Consider the following 25044-nt stretch of genomic DNA (forward strand, 5'->3'; position numbering starts at 1 on the left):
GCACAACTGTATTTGGCAAGCTGTGGGGGTTAAAGCGCTACAGGGAGACACTAAACACAATGACAGACTACCCTAAAGGTCAAAGTAAACAAACAAAAATAGGTTGTGTACAGTATGCTATTCGTGACATAGTGTCACCACCCAAGGCATAGCCCTATTGTAATTACAAAATGGATGACAAAATGTTTTGGGTGTACTCGCAAGAAAACACACCTATTTCCATATAACACCCATTTGATATTGAAGGGGTGGTGAAATGTTTTTGGCTGGACTCACACCATTTCCATAACAAAATGTTGACATTGAATTGAAAATCATAAAAAATTAAAAAAAGATTCCAGTTGGCTATCTTTTCAACGAATGTATTTACAACAAGATATTCTCATCCTAGAGGTACATTTTGAGTTAGCCTACATTGAAGACTTAAATAACATGGAGATTATGGTGCAATCAGCTCCAACAGATGCCAAATACTTCAGGATATCCATGGCTTTGTTCTGCCCTGCAATCCATGTAGATCAGCCATAGCAGTTCACATGTGATGGGCGCGATTACCCACTGGGCCTAGTCAGACTATTGAACAGGAAATGTATGGTTTTTCCATACGTGAACATAAGAATATAATATACCTGAATATAATATAAGACCTCCTCTCCAATAGATGTCACTGGTCGAAAATAAAAAAAGGGTTCCCTCCCCATTCTCCTCCCTCCGCGAAAGGGTGTGCGTTTTGAAGGTTGGGATATATCTCGCTAACATCACACTACAAGGAGCACATTTGAGGAGGGATAACCTTAAGGAGTCACTGTTGGAGCTAGAAAAGGTGTGATGGAGCCACAGCTCCTCATACTGACTGAGTTGAAATAAGGTCTTGTCGGGACAGGGTACGGCGCATACACGGATGCGAAAGCATGGGATGCAGTTCAAATATCTATGATCCCCCCACAATTGCAACGTGACAGTTCTAAACGTTTCATTCAAGGTCAACATTGGACTTCGGTCAGCTGTAACCGCAGACAGTATCGATGAGATTTATCTTCTTGTGGAACAGGAATTGTATGAGCCGCATCTTTTTACCGGTCGGCGGTGAGCAATGACATCTTTCACGGAAGAGATTAACCTACGCTGTCAGTATCTGAAACAAGTTTTCAAGTCAAAGTTGAGGTATTTAGGAGAGGGTATGTAACTTGCTAGCTAACACAGCACTGTAGCCGTGTCTTGAGCTCTCGGTGCCTGGAAGGATAGCTAGCTCGGGGACTTTCTACGTTTCCTGCTTTCACGAATGTTGTTAGCCAGTGTGCTACAGTACCTGGAACTGCTGCATCCATCTCAACTAGCTCACTAAAGTTGGCTAGCTAGCCAGCCTGTCGTCGAACGTGGATATGTTGTCGGTCCTTTGGAAAACCAGTTGCTAGTGAGGGAAGTGTTTTAATACACGCTAACTACACGATTTCCAGCTCACAATCCCCCCCCCTAAATTATTTTAAGTTCTAAAAACGAATTTCAACATGTCTGTTCGGGTAGCTTTACACTCACCCACTGGCTCCAAAAGTTTTCTGGAGCGGGGACTCCTACTTCTGGTGATATTGATATTTCTGGAGGGCACCGTACTGACGCTTGGAGCTGCCAGCTCACCGGACATCAGCGCTCAGGACAACACCGGAGGACACGACCGCAGAGGGATAGAAGGCAATCACGTCCGTCCCAACTACACAAAAAAGGCCTTCCCTGTCCTGGCTCTAGATTACCATCACATACAGGTGCCTTTCGAGATCTCGTTGTGGGTGTTGCTGGCCTCTTTAATGAAATTAGGTGAGTTGCACTGTCAGGCTGGTTTATTTGGTTTGAGGTTCAGTTTGAGTTTTATTCTCATGGCCTATACAGAGAAAAAGTAAAGCACCCATGTTTCTCTTACCAGTTCATTGAGGTGAGCAGGCAATCTAGGTGTTTGAAGAATGCCATTGATTTTCATTTCAGCATTATCAAGAGGAATGATGTCTTTCCTGATACTCTGAGTATGTAGCCTTTGAACCCCAATCAAATGTTAAAGTTTGAAGAATATATGGTTTGTTTCCTAGCAGGGAATTATGCCATGTGAGATGGGAAATACTACATCTTGAAGTCAATAGGTGATTATGGAGTGGTGTGACATTCCCTTGTACTCTGCATAAAGATGTCACAGATAAACTGACTCAACAAGCTAGGATATACTAATTGTTAGTCCTTAGGTGACTCTTGTATTGGTTGGACTTGTTTTCCTGTATTCTGCATAGTAGGTGATCTTCCTGGGAATGATGACCATACGCTTAGGTCATGTTTTGAAGTGGGAAGGCGCAATCAGTGCTCCTTGACACAATGTGATGCGTGACTAAGCACATTTTTGTTGCACTTTTGGGCATAGGCTAGACTGAAATCATTTCAAGTTCTCATCATGGGGACATCTTTGACCACTGTTCCTGTTAAAAGCTGTTTTGTTGACACAGGATGTTTGGCAATGGGAAGCACACACTCGTGTGTAGTCTAACTTCTATCCTCTTCCCTTTTCCTTGTCACTGGTTGTGGTCCCCTCGCCACTCCCTGTCTTTCACCTTACTGCAATCATTTCATCTCGCACTGCTACTTCTCACCTCCTTTCCTTGTTTATTGCTCTTCATGCAGTGCTCGTCCCATCTCCGCTCCCTCATTCTCATCATGACACTCCTCTCCTTCTCTCTCCTCTCTCTCGCGCCCTCATCTCCCACTCCCTCCCTCTCTCTGTTTCTCCTCTTCCTGTATGCGGTGTGCTCTCATGCCCCTGCTGTGTTCCCTGCTGCGTCCCCTGCTGCCATTTGCTAAGAGCCAGCAGCCTGCCATTTTCTCCGCAACATAATATTGAGCCTGGGTGAGTGCCAGCCTGTGGCCATGCCAGAGAGGGACTGTCCCACTTACCCAGGGGGGGAAGCCCACTGTCCTGGGGGAAGATGGGGAGAGCGCCCAGCTGGGTGCAGTGGTTTGGAGGGAGGGAGTCAGGATGAGGCAAGGTGACAGTCTAGATGGAGAAAGAAGATGGAGAGGAACAGGGAGGAAATTGTAGAGGTGAGCGAAAGAAAGACAGGGAAATAGGTAGAAAGGAGAATGCAGGGAAAGGAGGAGAGAGGCAGATGTGAAAGATTGAGTGAGCGTGAGCGAAACAAACGGGAACAGCAGTGGTGTGACCTTCAGCTTCTGATTATGCTGAAACCCCTGTGTTTATAATCTGCTGTGGCAGCTGCAATGCTCAGCCCCAGGTTCCTGCCTGTGTCCTGCTCAGAGATCTCATTCTCTTTTTTTTAAGCCTAAAGCTGCATCCATTGTCTATTTAAATGTTCTTTTGCTGCCCTGTCAGACTGGCTTTGCTTGCTCTGGTCATTTTCTCCAAGACTAGACTTCCTTCATTTGATAAGAAGGACCTACAATCAATCTCCCTTATTCCCCTAAGGAATAGCTCTTCCTATGTGTCAATGTAGCGTTGAAATTAAATATGATTTATTGTAGCAGAGAGTGTGGTGATAGAGAGATCCTCAGATTATGAAATGTTCTAGCAAGTGTGCCAACACTGATATAGGTCTAAAGAGTACAGACCATATTGACTGATAACAATGTATTGGCCTAGCTACACTTAACATTGAAGTCCTCAATACAAACATTGTTCACATGAGTTGTGGCCCACATTCAGGACTAGCCTATGGTTTTACCTCAACAATCTGTACTGTACATTGGAAGACATGTATTGGACTTGGCCTAGATCTTTGTCTCTTGTAAATGCTGTCAAATCAAATTTTGTTTGTCACATACGCCGAATACAACCGGTGTAGACCTTTTTATAGTGAAATACTTACTTACAAGCCCTTAGCCCTTAACCAACAATGCCATTTTAAGATAAAAGAGAAATGAAAGTAATAATTAACAGCAGCAGTAAATAACAATTGCAAGGCAATATACAGGGGGTAGTGGTACAGTCAACGTGCAGAAGCACTGGTTAGCACCAGTTAATGTCTAACCATTAACAGAGGGAATGTGTGTTAACAAGCTATTTAACACACTGCTATAAATTACCCTGTTCCACATTTTAATGTGTAATGCATCAAAGCACAAGTAGTTTGGCGTTCAGATCAACTAGTAGCCGATTTATATGCTAGGTAGAACCCTGCGAAGGGTCATGGCGGTAGTATTATACAACACTAATAAAGATGGCATAGGGTTGATATGAGGAGTTGGGCTGAAGACTAGACTACATTGGTAGGCCTACATGGCTTTGCAGCTCTATTGGGTCTACTCCGACAGTATGTTTAGGCAACAGGTGACCAGGTAGGTACAATAACCTCTGATATATGCCTTGGCGACTCAAGTATGTCACACCTCCATTTGTAATGCAAACATGGCAGCTCAAACTAAAATGGCATGCGGCAGTGCCCTGTTCTGTTCTCCTGAGAGGCCCGAGTCCTACTCACCCGCCTTCTGGGCCGTTGGTTGAATCTGTGGTCAATATTTGTCTGGGGTAAACCAACTGCCACCTGGAACAGAGGTGCTTTGAATGGAAATGGAAGATGAATAGATGGAGAGCGTCTGTGCTAAGTTCTTTTCCACTCGGCTCACTCTTACAACACTCACAATGCATAAGATTGCATAGTTGGCCCTTCAATGCACCTTTTGACTCAATATATCCATTCACGTCACACAATGACATGCTGATGCTACTGTGTAAACACATTTGCATAGACAATTATACTGCAATAACTAAAGCCAAGGACACTTGTTGTTGATAGACAATTAATTTGGAAAAAGAATTGTCCCTAGTCAAATATTCGATTGATTGGCGGCAACCATGCTCACCTTGAATGACCCAATACACAAGCCACAAATATCTATCCTTTCCCCATCTCATGCAAGTCATGGCACAGAGTTGTTTTCTATTTTAGTTTTGTATTGTCCTATTATACATTGTTCAGCTTCTACTGTGGCTCTGCACAGACTGTCAGGCAGAGGAACAACTGCAGCAAGAGTAGCAGAGGAATGTTTCAGGCTCTATTCATTATTGATACACAGGCCTTACTATCACATAGAGCGAGAGTTTCCCAAAGCTATTATTGGATGTTGTAAGTCCACAACAATGCTTAAACTACACCGGGAGACCACTTTCAAGGTCTTTCAAAAAATGTATCTAATCTGTCTAATCTATGCCTGCAGAAAATATTCATACCCCGTGACTTATTCCACATTTTGTTGTTACAGCCTGAATTCGAAATTGATTAAATATATTTTGTTCCACCCATCTACACACAATACCCCATAATGGCAAAGTGAAAACATGTTTTTTGAAATCTGCAAAGTTATTGAAAATGGAATATATCCCCTTTTCATAAGTATTCACACCCCTGAGTCAATACACGTTAGAATCAGCGTTGGCAGCAATTACAGCTTTGAGTCTTTCTAGGTAAGTCTCTAAGAGCTTTGCACACCTGGATTGTACAATATTTATTATTTTAAAAATTCTTCAAACTCTTGTCTAGTTGGTTGTTGATCATTGCTAGACAGCCATTTTCAAGTCTTGCTATGGATTTAAGCTGTTTTATTTATTTATATATATATATATATATATATATCCCTTTTTCTCCCCAATTTCGTGGTATCCAATTGGTAGATACAGTCTTGTCCCATCGCTGCAACTCTTGTACGGACTCGGGAGTGGTGAAGGTCGACACCGTGCGTCCTCCAAAACACAACCCAGCCAAGCTGCTTCTTGACACAATGCCCGCTTAACCTGGAAGCCAGCCGCACCAATGTTTCGGAGGAAACACCGTACACCTGGCGACCGTGTCAGCGTGCATTGCACCTGGCCCGCCATAGGAGTCGCTAGTGAGCGATGGGACAAGAACATCAAAATATATATACAGCTTTGCAGACTCTTGGCATTCTCTCAACCAGCTTCATGAGGAATGCTTTCCCAACAGTCTTGGAGTTCCCACATATGCTGAGCACTTGTTGCCTGCTTTTCCTTCACTCTGCGGTCCAACTCATCCCAAATCATCTCAATTGGGTTGAGGTCTGGTGATTGTGGAGGCCAGGTCATCTGATGCATCACTCCATCACTCTCCTTCTTGGTAAAATAGCCATTACACAGCCTGGAGGAATTTTGGGTCATTGTCCTATTAAAAAAACAAATGATAGTCCCACTAAGTGCAAACCAGATGGGATGGTGTTGTGGTAGCCATGCTGGTTAAGTGTGCCTTTTTAAATTCTAAATAAATCACACAGTGTCACCAGCGAAGCACCATCACACCTCCTCCATGCTTCACGGTGGGAACCACACATGCGGAGATCATCCGTTCACCTGCTCTGCATCTCACAAAGACACGCCTGTTGGAACAAAAAATCAGACCGAAGGACAGATTTTCACCGGTCTAATGTCCATTGCATGCGTTTCTTGGCCCAATCAAGTCTCTTCTTATTATTATTGGTGTCCTTTTAGTAGTGGTTTCTTTGCAGCAATTCGACCATGAAGACCTGATTTGACACAGTCTCTGAACAGTTGATGATGATGTGTCTTACTTGAACTCAAGCATTGATTTGGGCTGCAGTCTGAGTCTGGTAACTCTAAAGAACTTATCCTCTGCAGTAGAGGTAACTCTGGGTCTTCCTTTCCTGTGGTGGTCCTCATGAGAGCCAGTTTCATCATAGCGCTTGATGGTTTTTGCGACTTCTCTTGAAGAAACGTTCAGTTATAAAATATTTCCAGAGTTTGACTGACCTTAATGTCTTAAAGTAATAATGGAATGTCGTTTCTCTTTGCTTATTTGAGCTGTTCTTGCCATAATATGGACTTGATCTTTTACCAAATAGGGCTATCTTCTGTATACCACCCCTAGCTTGTCACAACGCATCTTATTGGCTCAAACGCACTAAGAAGGAAATTCCACAAATACATTCTTAACAAAGCACACCTGTAAATAGAGGTGCATTCCAGGTGACTACCTCATGAAGCTGGCTGAGAGTGCCAGGAGTGTGCAAATCTGTCATCAAGGCAAGGGTGGCTACTTGAAAGAATCTCAACACTTTTGGTTACTACTGTACATGATTTTATAGTTTTGATGTCTCCACTTTTATTCTACAATGTAGAAAATAGTAAAAACTAAAGGAAAAACCCTTGAATGAGTAGGTATGTCCAAACTTTTGATGTGTGTGTGCGTACATTCATAAATACAGTGCATTCGGAAATTATTCAGACCCCTTGACCTAGCACTATTTCTATTTTTCACTGGCCTATTGACGTAGATTGAGTGGCATAGAGGATTTCCAAAACCTCCCCGGGCCAGCGGGCAGCCCTGTAAGTCCAGCCCTATTTGTTTCTTTTCAAGAGTTTACATTTGGAGCCTGTATCTGTTGTTAAATTTTGTTTCTACCACAAATGGTTCACTGAAAGATCAAGGCACTCTTTCAGAAGGTTTAAGTGGCCGTTATCTACAGTAAACATACAACTGAGATGGCTGATAAACTTGAGGCGGACAGTGCAACTGCTGGGCATACTGTAACAATATGGAGATGTTGTACGTCACAAAGCAGTATAATCTATTACTACTGGAACCGTGGCCTGCCTATGGGAACCAGAATTAGATTAGGCCTAATCATTTTACAACATCAAAACCAGTCACCTTGTTACAATCACCTAGAGTTGTCAGGAACAAGGAGTGGTCTGAAAGTACAGCTAATAGGATACATGGCTCCAGTGGGCTCAAATACCAGGTTTGTCATTTTATCTCAGTTTGATCAAGGTTGGTTTTCTGCGTAAACATGAGGAAATGTATGCCTTCCGAATGAGTAGGCTGTAATGAGAAACCTGGCCTACATAATCCGTTTATCTAAGCACTGCTTCTGGCGGCAGTATTTAAAAGCTTAATTACGACTCCAGTGTACGAAGTGTAAAAGATTGCACATTCGGCTCTGCAAGCAAGCCTAGCACTGAAACGTTTAGGTGGTCTTTAGCCCATAGCTGAGTAATGTGACAGTGGATTCAGAAGATGCAACCGTTGCCTTATTTGTCACAGTGGCCTTCACACCTAATATTTAATGACTGTGTGGAAGTCTGGGAGAGAAGAAGTAGGCCTATATCATTAACTGAAACACTACTCCCTATCCTGCCAAAGTGTTACGACTTTAGTTTTCCCATTATTTGCTTATATGGTTCTTTTAACTTTTTACAACAGCCTAGTCAAGTTTTTTTATCTATGTGTTACCAGGGTATTCACAGGTTGATTGTCCATATGAACAAATATCCTAATTGAATAGGGTTCATCATTGTCGTCTTGGGGATACAGACCTACAATTATTGCAGTGAATAGTGTTGGATAGCCTACGCTTTAGTCTAGTCTTTGTCTCAGACTTGGGCTTGACATTATCTTTTGCATTCTTCTCATCCCTGTGGCTCACTGTAATCTGTCACCGATTAGTATAGGGGTAGAAAGAGATCCACCTTAATCTGATGGATTAGGCCATATAGCCACTCCTTACCATGAATACAAGGGAACCCTTGTGGGGGACACGCTGATGGCTTCACATTGCAACATTTAAAATGTATCTTCACAGTTTAGTCATGCCTCAGTGACAATCTTCAGAGGGTAATATGCTAATGCTCTGTTATCTTAAACATTGATGGAGATCTGTAAACATCAATTAGTTTGCCGTTGAGCTTTGATTAGAATTCTATATGATTTGCGTCTTCTCGGACAGATCTCATCAGTTGGTTGCAGCGTTGGATGGATGGATGTGACAGTCGAAGTTGGAATGTGTCGACAGGGCAACAATTATTTTTCTCACTGATGGTTAACGTTGCAGAGTATCAGAGTCCTGCCAAAAAATCATTATGGAAACAAACCTCTGGTGCAGGAATATGTGTAAAGGACACAAACTACTTCTGAACCAGTTCCTTCAGAATTGACTTCCAGTAAGACGTGTGTTGCGTAAGATCCCACCAGTGTTGCACGGTATACAGAGATTGCTAGCCAGCCTGTCCTGAGGAACCACTGAGTCTGGGCTGCAACATGTTTGCTCCCAACTCATGCTGCACAAGTTAAGACACTTGAATAATGCAACATGAAATGTTGAAAACGTTAATTACTGTTCGCAAAACAACCTCTATACAGCTACAGCACTTTACAATGCAAGAAGATAACGGTAATGTCAGCTTGCTAGCTATTTAGCTTTGTAGGATAACTTTCCTTGCTAGCTTACAGCTGACGCAAACATCAATTCACTACCCTAGTACTATGTAAGTAAAAATGAGTATACATTGGAAGGGAAACAGAGAATCCAGCCAAGACAAGCTCAATAACTCAATGCATGCACACACTCCTATTGAGTAGGCAATGCATTCACCTTTACTGTTAATCTGCCTATCCAATAGATTTACCCATTTTATCAATAGAGATTTACCATTCAAATAAGTGATTACTGTTATGTAGTTGATTGGTAAAAACTAAGTCAAATTCATTGTATAATTGATTCATTAATGCAGTGGTTCCTAAACTTTTTATAGTCCCGTACCCCTTCAAACATTCAAACTCCAGCTGCGTACCCCCTCTAGCACCAGGGACAGCTCACTCTCAAATGTTGGTTTTTGCCATCATTGTAAGCCTGCCACACACATACAATACATTTATTAAACATAAGAATGAGTTTTTGTCAAATAATAATAATCAAAACTGTTGTTCTTTATTTAACCATCTTAAATTGTTCATCAAAAATTGTGAATGAGAAGGGTGTGCTTGAAAGGATGCTCGTAACTCTGCAATGTTGGGTTGTATTGGAGAGAGTTTCGGTCTTAAATCATTTTCCACACACATTCTGTGCCTGTATTTAGTTTTCATGCAAGTGAAGGCCGAGAATCCACTCTCACATAGGTACGTGGTTGAAAAGGGCATCAGTGTCTTAACAGCGTGATTTGCCAAGGCAGGATACTCTGAGCGCCACCCAATCCAGAAATCTGGCAATGGCTATCTGGCAATGGCTTCTGATTAATTTCAATTTTCACAGAACCGCTTGTTGCAATTTCGATGAGGCTCTCTTGTTCAGATATCGGTAAGTGGACTGGAGGCAGGGCATGAAAGGGATAATGAATCCAGTTGTTTGTGTCATCGGTTTCGGGAAAGTACCTGCGTAATTACGCACCCAACTCACTCAGGTGCTTCGCTATATCACATTTTACTTTGTCCGTAAGCTTGAGTTCATTTGCACACAAAAAAATCATACCATGATGGAAAGACCTGTGTGGTGTCCTTGTTAATGCAGACAGAGAAGAGCTCCAACTTCTTAATCATAGCCTCAATTTTGTCCCGCACATTGATTATAGTTGCGGAGAGTCCCTGTAATCCGAGATTCAGATCATTCAGGGGAGAAAAAACATCACCCAGATAGGCCAGTCGTGTGAGAAACTCGTCATCATGCAAGTGGTCAGTAAAGAGAACTTTAAGCTCGTCTCTCAATTAAAAAAAAAAACGTGTCAATACTTTGCCCCTTGATAACCAGCGCACTTCTGTATGTTGTAAAAGCGTTACATGGTTGCTGCCCATACCATTGCATAGTGCAGAAAATACATGAGAGTTCAGGGGCCTTGCTTCAACAAAGTTAACCATCTTCACTGTAGTGTCCATAACGTTTTTCAAGCTGTCAGGCATTCCTTTGGCAGCAAGAGCCTCTCGGTGGATGCTGCAGTGTACCCAAGTGGCGCGGGGAGCAACTGCTTGCACGCGCGTTACCACTCCACTATGTCTCCCTGTCATGGCTTTTGCGCCATCAGTACAGATGCCAACGCATCTTAACCATCAAAGTCCATTTGATGTCACAAAGCTGTCCAGTACTTTAAAAATATCCTATCCTGTTTGCAGAAGAGGATGTCTTCCTTAATTGACCCCCCCATAAACATAATGGACATATTAGAGGTCGACCGATTTATGATTTTTCAACGCCGATACCGATTATTGGAGGACCAAAAAAACGATAACGATTTAATCGGCCGATATAAATAAAATAAAAATAATATTTTTTTTTTAAATAAATATATATATTTTTTTTATGCTAGCTAGCAACTTACCTTGGCTCCTTGCTGCCCTCACGTTACAGGTAGTCAGCCTGCCATGCAGGCTCCTCGTGGAGTGCAATGTAAGGCAGGTGGTTAGCGCGTTGGACTAGTAACCGGAAGGTTGCAAAAACGAATCCCCGAGGTGACAAGGTAAAAATCTGTTGTTCTGCCCCTGAACAAGGCAGTTAACCCCCGTTCCTAGGCCTTCATTGAAAATAAGAATGTGTTCTTAATCTGACTTGCCTGTTAAATAAAGATGTAAAAATTAATCGGCCATTCCGATTAATCGGTCGACCTTTAGGACATTTACCAGGAGCTTTGCCAGGCCCGCCACGTCTGACTCATCCAGCTATAATGCATATATTTCACTGGCTTGTATGCGAAGCAGTAATTGTTTCAAAATATCTCCTGCCATGTCACTGATGGGTCGTGAAACAGTATTGTTTGATGAAGGAATTGTCTGTATAGTTTTTTTGTCTTTTCCCCCAGTATTGTCCCAGCCATATCCGCGGCAGCAGGAAGAATTAAGTCCTCCACAATAGTATGGAGCTTGCCTGTCCTAGCCACTCGGTAGCTCACCATATAAAACGTTTCTAGCCCCTTCTTATTAATGGTATCTGTTGCTTTTATACATGTCTTCCTACTCGAAAGTCGTCTTAATTCTCGCAAAAAAAAATCTCCCATGGCTTATTTGTCAAATTGCCATGTTTTGTTTCTAAATGTCTGTGCAAGAGTGAAGGTTTCATTGAGTTGTGTGAGAGTACTTTTGCACACATAACACACTGTGACTGAGGAAGGGCACTACTCCCAGTATAAGTGAACCCCAAATCAATGTAGTTCTCATCATATTTGCGCCTCTTCGATGGTCCAACGTTCCGGTCTGTTGTTCGGTGCTTTCCCAGGTTAGGGGGCAGTAGCTCTTCGGCTGCATCAGATTCACAACTGTCAGTGTCCATGCTAACTGGGCTAACAACAAATGTAGAATTACTGATGCTAGCATTGGATGTGGTCGTGGAAGCAGAACAACTTGTGTCATCGACAGGTGCAGGTGTAGTAGTACTACCAGTAGAGCTGGTATGTGTCTATGGACGCGGGCCTTACTAAATGGACTGTTTGAAAATGTGAAACATTTTTATTGTTTTAAAAAACATATCTTAAAAAAAAAATGCAAATCACATTTTTAATTGGCGTACCCCTGACGGCAGGAAATACTTGCATTATTGCGTACATGGCTGTCAAATTGATTGATATTTAACTCAAAAGATGCCCGACAATTGTACAGAACAGTAGCTACATTTTATTTGTCTTGATTAAGAGTCATTCTGTGAATGGCTAATACGGCTTCTTTTTTTGCCGTGGTATAATTTTGGTATCGTGATGGCATTGAGTATCGAAGTCAAATTTCTGTATTGTGACAACACTAAAGACTGTCTTAATAGACTTCTGCCACAGAAGATCTTGATTTTGCACCGGTCTAAAATCCAAGGCATGCACCTCATTGGCAAGAAAAATAATAATGAATTGTCCATCTGAAATTTCATGAGCATCAAGTATAGAGGTCGACCGATTGTGATTTTTCAACACCGATACCGATTATTGAAGGTCCAAAAAAGCCGAAACCGTTTAATCAGCCGTTTTTTTTGTTTGTTTTGTTTTTGAGGTCCTCCAATAATCGGTATCGGCTTTTTTTGGGACCTCCAATAATCGGTATCGGTGTTTAAAAATCACAATCAGTCGACCTCTATACTTGATGCTCATGAAATTTCAGATGGACAATTCATTATAATTTTTCTTGCCAATACTCAAAGTAGTCAAATTCTTGGTACTTTGATCAAATATAGACTCAATTAATTAATATCGCCGCAGGTTTTTATTTCAGTTCAGAAATATGGGCAGAGACAGCCTACATCATATCATCATGGTTCAAAGGAGGGTGAGTAAAGAAAGAAACATGAAGGGAGGTGGAGTGTGAGTAGCAGCAACGTAGGAAAATCTGTGTGAGTAAAATAACACAGATCCAGATCCGTAGCTTTGAGAAAGACGTTTCCAGAGGGACGCGGTCGAAAAATCTGTCATTGCAGCCATGACCTATTTAAATAAAATAAAAAATAGCAAACATGGTGTCAGTTTGAGGCACAGTAATGATAAAGACCAAATGTGATAAACACCACAAAGGAAATAAGGTTTAGAAGGGACGTTCCATTGACCCCACCATGGCTTATCAGTACCATGCTGCTCACTGAAGTGCACTTATCTATAACATCCATCCATATGGCGAGCCTGTGTCATAGGTGTCGGCGGTGGGATACCAGCAATCAGTCACTGGAAGCTGTCTTTTGATCCCAATGTTCCCCCATGTACCACCTTATCTCCAGATGTGATATGTACTTGCCACTGAAGAGGGTGAATACTACTGGAAGCCATGATTGGAGGGATCCGCTAAAGCAGAGAGATGTCAAACACGTTTTTCCACGTGGGCTGCGTTCGCTCTTCAAGGTCCAGAGGGCCGCACTGAAAATGTTTTTTTAAGCTCAATTTGTAAATTGTCCTCTATCGTTTTTGGAATGTCCGATGCTTCCTTACTGTCTAGCTTTCATTTCGGTGATCAAAAATGTTAACTTTTTTCTCAGACCACGTGGGCCGTGTGTTTGACCCCCCCCCTGCGCTAGAGAATGTTTGAGCTGTCAGGCACATCTGGATAGGAGTTTCAGGCACATCAAAAGTGCCTCCAGTGTTTAGGCCTAACCATTTTCTGAAAGGAGCTCAACAACATGTAATACAGCATACCTTTGTTTTTCAGCTCTGCTTGCTACCTGCCCTCTCTTGTGTTTGTATTGTCTTAAGCCTTTGGGTGTGACCTAGCTAGGCTCTGACCTCAATCCTATAGAAAACTTGTGGGCAGAACTGAAAAAGCATGTGCAAGCAAGGAGGCCTACAAACCTGCCTCAGTTACACCAGCTCTATCAGGAGGAATGGGCCAAAATTCACCCAACTTATTGTGGAAAGCTTGTGGAAGGCTACCCAAAACATTTGACCCAAGTTAAACAATTTAAAGGCAATGCTACCAAATACTAATTGAGTGTATCTAAACTTCTGACCCACTGTGAATGTGATGAAAGAAATAAAAGCTGAAATAAATCATTCTCTCTACTGTTATTCTGACATTTCACATTCTTAAAATAAAGTGGTGATCCTAACTGACCTAAGACAGGGAATTTTTATTAGGATGAAATGTCAGGAATTGTGAAGAAAAACTGAGTTTAAATGTATTTGGCTAAGGTGTATGTAAACGTCTGACTTCAACTGTAAACATTGACAAACAACGCTACGGCCACCTTCTGGTTTGGACTGTTTTATCAAGGCTGAGTGGCTGACTACTTCCAAGGTCTTTGCTGTGTGAACACAAAAGAGACTGATGGCCGACACCCATGTAAACATTTGACAATCCTACCGGTGTGTCTGAGCTTTTTTTTTTCCCCCCTTGAAAGTATCTGTAATTAATGTCTCAAGACTTTGTGGCATTTTTCCTTGAGATAAATTCTTTGCAATGTCATTGCAAGAGGTTGGAATAGCCTGGCAACATGAACCTGCTGCTCTTTTAGTAATGTATATACTGTATGCCTATATTCAGGGTTGGGTAGGTTACTTTGTAAATGTAATCTGCAACCTTAGTTTCCTGTCCAGAATTGTAATCAGTAATGTTAGGTAATCAGGTTACTTTCCCCTTAAGAGGCATTAGAAGAAGACAAAAATGAATTTTACCAATTGAACGACATCTATTTCAGGATTAATCAATGTAAGATTTTACATAGCTGGCCATAAATGGATGTTTCATTTTACTTTATGGGTTAGTTATGTAGGCTTCTACTAGTCTGTTGCTTTCTACTACATATAATTTGATCTAGTTACATCTTTCTATTTTAAACTAGTCTGGAAAACATACAATCATTTAAAAATAATGTAATACCCCGTGATCTTCAAGAATAGGATTTGAAATTATGGAAGAATAGATTAGCCAAATTGTTTTACCTGAGCATAACCCAGAAACGAAGAACTTATTAGCCTGCTCTGTTGTTTATGATATTGTTGTCATGGAGGACTGATTGGGCTCATTGATTCCAGTTGAAAAATAAATGCTGCTCTTATGGAATGACATGCTTTGAGCACTACTGAAGAGTGCTATTTGCATGTGAAAAATGAACACCATATGCTGCATTTGCTATAGGCTTATTATTTACGTTTTATTGGTGACACTGATATCGTGATAATTTGAAGCTGTTTAAAGGGTGAATCCACAGTTGAAACAATAACAAAGTGGGCACCCCGCCTCTGTTTTAGTAAAAAGCTGAGGAATGGGCCTGGAGAAATGTAACCACTCTCAGATTAATAGACAGAGCTATGGATGACCACCCAAATGATTGTATTAACCATGTTTTGAGGCTGTACAGTGTTTGTTTACGTCTACAATGTTTACAAACATTGGAGAAAAACAAGCTTATATTTGGGGTTTTCATTGAGTGTGACAGTTGAACTAGACTCATGAGGTTTATATCTCCTCTCTCTCTCTCTAATTCATAAATCCAAACATGGATGTCGCAACTACAGATTTCCCATTTGAAGTCTATCAAAAGTGGGCGAGTTTGACTTTGAGTGTGAAGCCTATGGACTTTTTAAATTTTTTTATATCAGCAGGCATTAGAATGCGCATTGAAATCCCCACTCGTGGTCTTCTTAAATGAAACGTATTTTTGACAGTATGGAGCACAATGCTCCTGAGGTGTTTAAACGGGAGGAACTCCATAGGCTGGGATCTGCACTATGCAGCTGTTGCAAGAGCAGTGGTTTGATAGGCAGCTTAAACTTCTTCAACCATTGAGTTAAAATACACACTCATTTGTGAACAGCCATCCACATCAACCACAATCCGTAAGGCGCAAATAGCTAAATGAGAGAGCAGCAATGTAAGTCACATCGTGTTGATATCAATAATAAGTGATATCCGTATCCCTCCGTAGGCTACAGCACTGCTGTCATCTTTACCTCCAAGCATTTATTGAAGTTGGATAATCTTTGGATGCCGACCAGTAGTCGCACCATTGGAAGACATAGCTTGGACTGTAGCCTACAAAAGCCTATTTTCAAATGCGTTTGGTGTGTCATTATAGTGCTCAGTCGGAACAAACTTGCACCATTTTTCAACGCTGATTGGAATTTCATTGAGAAAACAGAAAGGTGTCAATGATTTCTTTCACAAACCTCCTGTCTGAATTTAAAGTAATCCTAGAAGTAACAATGTTGTTTTTCAAAAGTATCTCTAATCTGATTACAATATTTTAGCTGGTAACGGATTACAGTTAGTTTTTTGTAATCCGTTACATGTAATCCATTACTCTCCAACTCTGTCAATATTTGAACAATGTGTTTAAAACACTAATTAGATCACAACTACCCTAAAGCAAGATGTGTGACCTTAAGTGGGAAACCTTGCTGTCAAAGAATAGACTTGTATTCTCAAACAGTCTTTTGACTGACACCATAGACTGAAATAAACATTGCATTGAGAAATGTCATGATATAGTGACAACTTTAGATAACAGAAAATGCATTGAGGAGATGCATCAGACCTAGTGCTGACAGCTCAAACCTTTCCAAACACGTGCAGTCACTGACACGCATACAACCTTGGTGTCCTGTTCCCTGTCTAAGCTCTGGGATTTGACAACTTGCTGCAGCCGGGTTATTTATGGATTGTGATTCAGAATTTGGAAGTCTGGGAACCCGAAGTCCCTCTGGATCAGATTCACTACTCAGAGGAAATATAAAGCGCACTTCCCTTAGTTTTGGTTACTATGTTTTGCAGGATACGCATCAGGGTTGAGGTCAATTCCACTTCAATTTTAGTCAATTCTGGAAGGACACAGATTCTAATTCTCGTTAGTGCGGTTCAGGAAATTTCCAGAGGAAACGCTGTGTCCAACTGTTTCTTTCAGCCGGCAACACATCCAACAAGCTCTTATGTCGGGGTCGCGACGGGGGAACTGCTGTGGGGGTCACCGATTTATTTATCTTTCATAAAAAAAAAATCTGGAACAAAGAAAATGGGGTCCCCAGAAATTTTGCCGTGACAAAATGGGATCCTGCCTGAATAAGTTTGAATACCACACTGTCTTATGTACTAGTACCAGAATTTTCCACTGGTCATGGCTGCTCACATGTTGAAGGGTGTGCTTTTAATGAATTTTGACAAGGATTTCGTAAACTCTTGCATCGCAGTTATCTGCTGTGAGGAAGTAATAATAGTCAGTTGACTTAGGCATTCCGACAGATCCTCAGAAGTAGTTTGGCACAGGTCGTTTTTCAAGCTTATATTCAGTCATCACTTAAGCCTAACTCTAATGTCGTTGCCTGGGGCTGAGATGTAAGCTTAATGTCTGTCTGTTTAATTAAAATAGCCCACACTCTATCAAATAAGTTATGGGTTAATTATTTTCTCTGCATATTGTGCATGAACACAAGTCTCTGAGTGAACACGGTAGGCTACACGTCAAGCTCACAAACCCCTCTTCGCAAGAGTGATGCTCATATCTCCACAAAAAAGGCTGAGCCAGGTGGTCTGAGCCATTTTGTAGTGCCCTCCAATTAGTCAGTGTTACTCCTTTGTTTTCCCACATGAGAGGAGATGCTTCCTGTGAATTGTGGAATGGTGCCAGTTTCCTGACGAGGCCGGTTGAAAGGAGAAGAGTGCCCCTAGCACCACACATCTCTTTCTGGGAAGATTAGGCCTCTTTGGACCGTTTCTCTCTGGACTTTCCTCTGCGCTACAGCGGTAGTGCTGTAAAACAGCAGCAGTGCGCGGCAGTGTTCTGGACTCCATAGGTGGCTTTGTTTAGCCCGTGAAAGAGTGTGTCCAACACTGAAATTGTTGCCTTCCAGCTGACTGAGTTGATGAAAAACATCAGATGCCCTGTATACCCGGGAGATTGGAGGTTTTTTGTTGTACGTTCAAGCTAGGCGAAGGCATCATCTGTTAAGACATTGACAAAGTTCATTGTTTTTATAATTTGCAGACACTTACTGTTTTCCACCGTAAGCGCTAGACTCCTGCTGTTTACACGTTCCTCTCCTGACCCCTTATCCTTGAAATCCTCTGATGGTGATAAAGAACACAGACCGTTACGTGACTAACAGTACAGTCTGCGAATGATGACATGCTAATTAGCTATGCTCAGCGCGTGAGGTGTGAGCTTTGAAGGGCAGTTTACTTACTTGCCTGGCTGCCTCTCATCTCCTCTCTATGTCCCAGTGGATCACACTCTGTGCTAACCAGACCAGATGGTGCTGCCAACGTGCGACCCCTACCCTCATGCGGCAGGCAATGTAAATATACACTGTGTGGATTCTGTGTCAGGGTTTCGTGTCAGACTACAGAAAGGCTTTAGGAGTAATGGGATTTGAAGGTTCACAGTTTCAGATGCCCTCCATTGATGGGCTAGCCTATCAGAATGAGACATTTAACTATTTCCCCCCTTGAAAACATTTGTCAGGTAGTTTCCACTTAAGGCTTGGAAAGGCATTCATTTAGCAGTTTCCCAGGCCCAGTTTTTCAAAAGTTATCTGATTTCTGCAATCACAGGATTAAATGTTTTTCAAAACTAATAAAAAAAAGTGGTTCTGATAGGGATAAGGATTTGGTAGTCCAACCTGACCTTGAATCAGGTTTGAATGTCGTTTTTGCACTCAAAGATAGTGATTAGGATAGTTTTGATGCCGAAAATCTGGAATTATCTTGATCCCACTGGAAAGGGCGCTTCACTTTGGGTTTTAGAAAGGTGAAATGCACTACAACCAAGACATTTCAATGTAACTAAAGTAAGGATGTTTAAAAAAACATTCTTATATCTGAAAACCAAAGTTTCATTGTGTTGGTTTAGGTTGGCCTAGGTGGTCATTTTGTTACTGAGAAGTGTCAAATAAATGTACCTACTTACTTATAAGTGATATTCAGGCTCTCTTCTTTTTAATCAAGTTCCCTTTTATTATTAATGTGGTTTACTCATCTGTTTCCCTATGACAGTTTAGACGTAGTACCACAAGCTGTCTAGTAGATGACAAGGTGTAGTAGGCCTGTTCAAAGCACTGAAAATCCTGATTCTGTGACCTTGATATTGTGGTATCCGGATCAGAAAGATCCTATCCGATTTATTGTCTCAAAAACAATCTCAAAAACAGCCAGATCGATCTGATCTTGGATAGCAAAAAAAAATTGGATTACAGAATCCGGATCATTCTGATCCAGATTAAGCGTTTTGAAAAACTGGGCCCTTGGGACTAAGCTAGCCTGTCTGAGCCTGCATTAGCCAATGTTGAGACAACCAGAAAAATTGGATTAGGAAATAAATATCAGTGAAAAAAAGGACCATCTTTTGATGTTATACTCGGATTAGTTATAAAAAAGAAAATCATATAAATATTACCCCTTTTTCGTGGTATTCAATTGGTAGTTAGTCTTGTCTCATTGCTACAACTCCCGTATGGACTCAGGAGAGGTGTGCGTCCACCGTACACCTGGTCAGCGTGCACTGCGCCCGGCCCGCCACAAAAATCGCTAGTGCGCGATGGGACATTGACATCCCTGCCGGCCAAACCCTCCCCTAACCCGGACGACGCTGGGCCAATTGTGCGCCGCCCCATGGGTCTCCCGGTCACAGCCGGCTGCGACAGAGCCTGGACTCGAACCCAGAATCTCTAGTGGCACAGCTAGCACTGCGATGCAGTACCTTAGACCACTGCGCAACTAGGGAGGCCCCATACTAGGCCTAGTTAACGTGAAGTTGAAGTGAACCTTTTTCAGTCAAATTTTCCTCAGTAACAATGTCATATGATCACAACGAGAATGGTCTGTGTGTGGTTTCTCTCTGAAAGGAGTCACGTGATTCATATTATGAGGAATTTGCTTAGCATAACTATTTCCACCTCTGACAAAATACATGTGATACTGTGGGTGTGTGACATTGAAAATGCGGCAGACTCTTCTCGTGTTCTGACTTGCAGATTCTGGCCAGATATCAAGTTTGTTTCTTCTGTGCATTTTCACACCCACCAGCCATATCTTTGAGGCCTAGATATGTTCTGGTCTGTTGAAATGTCACTTGTGCAAGCAATACTGGCATGTTAAATTAGCTCTGAAAAAGAGAACAAATAATGTGATTCTGTTCCACTTATAAACAAAGTCTATTCTGAATATGCATTTGGTGGGGCTTTTAACTCAAGGTTCAGTGAGTCACTGGTGATTGTTTTCTGGTCCTTATCTTCAATGAGTATGAAGTTTCAGGTGACTGGTACATTCCAGATTACGCCTAGAAAAAGTAAACCTTGAGAACAATGAACGAGAACAATGCATCTAATCACCTTCTCCCTCCCTCAGGGTTCCACCTGATCCCCCGGCTGTCCAGCATCGTGCCCGAGTCCTGTCTACTCATTGTGGTGGGCCTCCTGGTCGGCGGCCTCATCAAGCTGGCGGGCGAGGAGGTACCCCCCGTGCTGGACTCCAACCTCTTCTTCCTGTGCCTCCTCCCCCCAATCATCCTGGATGCGGGCTACTTTCTGCCCATCCGGCCCTTCATGGAGAACATCGGCACCATCCTGATGTTCGCCGTGGTTGGCACCCTGTGGAACGCCTTCTTCGTAGGGGGTCTCCTCTACGCCGTGTGCCAGATCGAGGGCACATACCTGAGCCAGGTGGAGCTGCTGCCATGCCTGCTGTTCGGGACCATCATCTCGGCCGTGGACCCGGTGGCCGTGCTGGCTGTGTTTGAGGAGATCCACATCAACGAGCTGCTGCACATTCTGGTGTTCGGAGAGTCACTGCTCAATGATGCTGTCACTGTGGTGAGTGAGTGGTGAATAGGGTGGTATGCAGTGTTATGCAGGGCAATAGAGTACAATGCAATTCTAGATAATCAATTAATTAATTACAGTACAATCACATCAGGGTTTCCCCCAAAAATAGATAATGCCATGCAGTACAATACTATACAGCACTATGCTATGCAGTACAATATAATAAAACCAAACTATATTTTCAGAAGTAGGCTACATTCATCCTCCATATGAAGATGACTCAGTTGTTAGTTGATTGTGTTGTTATTTCTGTGGACAGAATATTGGTTTGGACTGGCACAAGAAATCAGAATAGCCTAGTACCAAATTAGCCTGATTTGAATTGGGCCTAGTCTTTTTGGAAAATCCCACCATACTTCTGTCACTGGATATTGAATTCATACCTTCGAGCTAACTTTTAGCTCCTCGCCAGTAATAGGTTGGTTAGGTTTTGGTGATTTGTGACCTTTTGTACGAAAGCTGACCCAGTTTAGTGGGCCACCAGAGGCCAAATCTATTTTCAATTATTTTCTCTCATGACTTCCTTCTCTTTCCTCTGCCGAAACAGTTGTGAGATGGACCATCTGTCTCTTATGGGTTGGTTATTGAAAATATAAAGTTGAAAAAACATTTTGAGTTTTTTTATTTTACTGTTTGCTTCCTTGCATGAAGCAGGCATCACATAGCCCTATTGAAAAACACTATTGTTCTGTAAGTTACTTTGGTTAAAGTCGTGTGCTAAGTGTGGCATATATTGTGAGGCACAGTGGTTCCTGTTGCTATATTTATTGATTGTACTGTCCCCACACACTGGCTGTTTTGAGAGGACCAGTTCACTTAAAATAGCCTTGGAGTCATGAGACTTAAATTAATGATAGTTCAGCCAAATCATTTTAATATTGTGGGGCAGACGGGCGCAAGTGTGCAGAATTGTTCTGCTATGTTCAGTTTATTTGCAGTACCAGGACAACATTACATTTACATTTTAGTCATTTAGCAGACGCTCTTATCCAGAGCGACTTACAGTAGTGAATGCATACATTTCATACATTTATTTTTTTTTTTTCTTCTTTTCGTACTGGTCCCCCGTGGAAATCGAATCCACAACCCTGGCGTTGCAAACACCATGCTCTACCAACTGAGCCACACGGGACAAACATTGATCTCGGAATCCCAGAACTAAAACCTCACCTGTTTGCGTCATATGCTTGATTAAGTTCTGAGGGCAGATGTGTTGGAAAAGATCATGGAAGACTGGAAGCAGGGCGGCAGCCCCACCCCCTCTCTCTGCAGGTTTTGGGCAAGTCTATGCCCCCCCCCAAAAAAACCCCTCAAATTCAAGCACCTGTGAAATTGTGATTTGTCCAAATGATCAGTGAAGAAAAATCAGGGGCCCCTCAATAAAGTTCCTCGTTAGTTGTCGCATCCCACAGTCTGTTGCTGTGATACCATTTATGTTAAGTACATCTGTCCACGAGAGATTTATCTTTTCTGTAGTGACTATACCGAAACGTTAGACCATATAATATCACTGGTTTATATGCCACTCAGCAGACACTTTTATCCACAGTACAGGGAGTGTATGCATTTTATTGGGGCCCCAGCGGGTATCAAACCCATGACCCTGGCATGCTTGCACCATGCTTTTACCAACGGAATCCAAACCAGTTGTTTATTTCCGATTATTTTCAAACCCCCCTCCATTCTCTCTAGGTCTTATAACACCTGTTTGAGGAGCACTTGGGTGTGGGCTCTGTTATTCTCTGTACACTTGAGCCATGTCTCGAAGGTCTCTCTCTCTCTCCCTCCCCTCCACTCTAGGTCTTATACCACCTGTTTGAAGAGTACTCTGGCGCAGGTGAGGTAACGCCGATGGACGTGGTCCTTGGGGTCATCTGCTTCCTGATTGTGTCGCTGGGCGGCATCGCCGTGGGCGCCATCTACGGTATCCTGGCGGCCTTCACCTCCCGGTTCACCTCGCACACCCGCGTCATCGAGCCCCTCTTCGTGTTCGTTTACAGCTATATGGCCTACCTCTCGGCCGAGATGTTCCACCTGTCTGGAATTATGGCGTAAGTAAGGGGTGTGGGGTACACACACGCTCACAGACAGACAGACACACACTCGCACATACACACAATCTTTCTAGTGGCCAAGGTTTTTTGAGTTTCTGTCTGTCATGAATCATATATATTGTTTAGAATAAAGAAGTTTTCTATGAGAGTTCTGCCTAGGCTGGTTTAGTGTTTATAATGCATTGACAGAGTGGCTGTGACACATGACCTTTTGAACCTGTCCGGCTGGTCCAGCAACACCATTGATTCTGTGTTTCGCTAAAGGAAAAGTATGACCATGTTTAATTCCTGCATTGTCTTCTATTATCATTATCTTCCTTGGAAAAAGATCTCACTCATAAGTGTACACTGAATTATATTCTTAGCTTCTTAGCAATATTCATGACTAAATGGTCAAATCAATACAATGTGGCCGGGTCTGTCCCAGCCAAGGACATCCATACGAGTTCTCTCAAAACGGCAGTAACTCGCCTACATGTCGTGACAGGCCAACGGATGTGCAGCCCAGAGCAGGGATACAACGCTGAATTTACAGCACCCTGTCACGCCTCTGGCCCTAACACCTGTGTACATATCATTCTCATCTCCCTTCCTCTCCTCTCTTCCGCTTTCGTCTCCTGCTTTTTCTAAAAGGTGGTGAGTTATGGAATATGGATCATAAACATAGGTGCTGCTGATGAATTGAGTTTCCTGTCGGTGGGTTTTACAGGAGCAATGGTAGAACTGTAGGGCAGACTGTTCCCAGGCCTGTTGGCACTCTGTCCATGCCTTCCATCGTAAAGATGATTTGAATTAGTACATGGTGCTATTTGTCCAGTGCTTGTATATGAGATCTCGCCCCGGAGTGAAATTGAGCGGAATGATGGACAACTGTGTGTTATGTAAGGGAATGAGGTAGCTGGCTGCCCTTAAAGTCACTGAGGTGGGTTGCCTCACGCAAGACACTAGGAATAGAGAAGTGGTTGCAATGCTATACAGGGGAGTGGATGTGGACATCTTAACTCGGGTTCCATATGTCCAATCAGTGAGTCATTGGTTCACTCGTGGAACAAACTCGTAGAACAAGCTGAGGAAATGGAGGCCTTGTTTCATGAGCTCTTACGCCACAGTTACCAACACAAACTGTATCCTTGTTGCAATGGTTCTACTGTATGTGAAATACTTGTTCTCTTAGCATGTAAATACTTTACAGTGTGTGTGTATATATATATATATATATATATATTTTTTTTTTAAAACCCGTTTGATGTGACTACTTTCTATGCCATGTCAATGAAGTACGAGACTACATTTACATTTTAGTCATTTAGCAGACGCTCTTATCCAGAGCGACTTACAGTAGTGAATGCATACATTTAATTTCATCTAATTTCATACATTTTTTTTTTCTCCGTACTGGCCCCCCGTGGGAATCGAACCCACAACCCTGCCGTTGCAAACACCATGCTCTACCAACTGAGCCACAGGGAAGGCCATAACTTTGTCATTAGCATTAACTAGAATGTAATGTAGCCTATATTTACACTGTTGGTAGTTGGATTCATGTAGTAACATGGTCCCCAGCACAAAAAAGACACATTTCGTGCACAGAGTTTTCCCGCAAAGGTTGACGGGGAAGTGTTTCTCCACGTACAGCTCAGACCATGCTTATGCACAACTTCTCGTGGTTGATTAATTGTATTGCAAGCAAATGTCCTTTTTTTTGTTTGGAGAAAATGGAAGTGTTTGATGCACAGGAATTATTTTACTGGTAGGCTAGTAGAAATCAGTAAAACGTAGGGCTAATGGTAAAACTGATTCATTTGCTGTTGCTAAGGCGATCACATAGCATCGTGTAGTCTTAACCTATTTCTTTTACATTTGTTATATAGGCCTAAGTCATAATCATGTCTCTCCTTTTCTGACATGACTGGTTTATTCCTGCTACACAACAAATAGTAGACTACCATTTACCAACTGCTCACTCAATAGCCAAGAATGCTCGAAAGTAAATAGACCGGT

The 25044-nt window shown here is 42.3% G+C and overlaps 1 protein-coding gene across 1 annotated transcript in view; it reads left to right on the top strand.

Annotated features, from left to right (window-relative positions):
- Positions 1-721: 721 nt before the first annotated feature.
- LOC106582892 (sodium/hydrogen exchanger 1) overlaps positions 722-25044 on the top strand; it is a 42408-nt gene continuing 18085 nt past the window's right edge. The window contains exons 1-3 of the mRNA XM_014166485.2: positions 722-1812; positions 20514-20977; positions 22790-23040. Coding sequence (XP_014021960.1) covers positions 1509-1812; positions 20514-20977; positions 22790-23040 — 1019 coding nt within the window. The 5' untranslated portion in view covers positions 722-1508. The remainder of the gene's footprint in view (positions 1813-20513; positions 20978-22789; positions 23041-25044) is intronic.

The sequence above is a fragment of the Salmo salar genome, chromosome ssa02, assembly GCF_905237065.1.
Source record: "Salmo salar chromosome ssa02, Ssal_v3.1, whole genome shotgun sequence".
Classification (NCBI taxonomy): domain Eukaryota; kingdom Metazoa; phylum Chordata; class Actinopteri; order Salmoniformes; family Salmonidae; genus Salmo; species Salmo salar.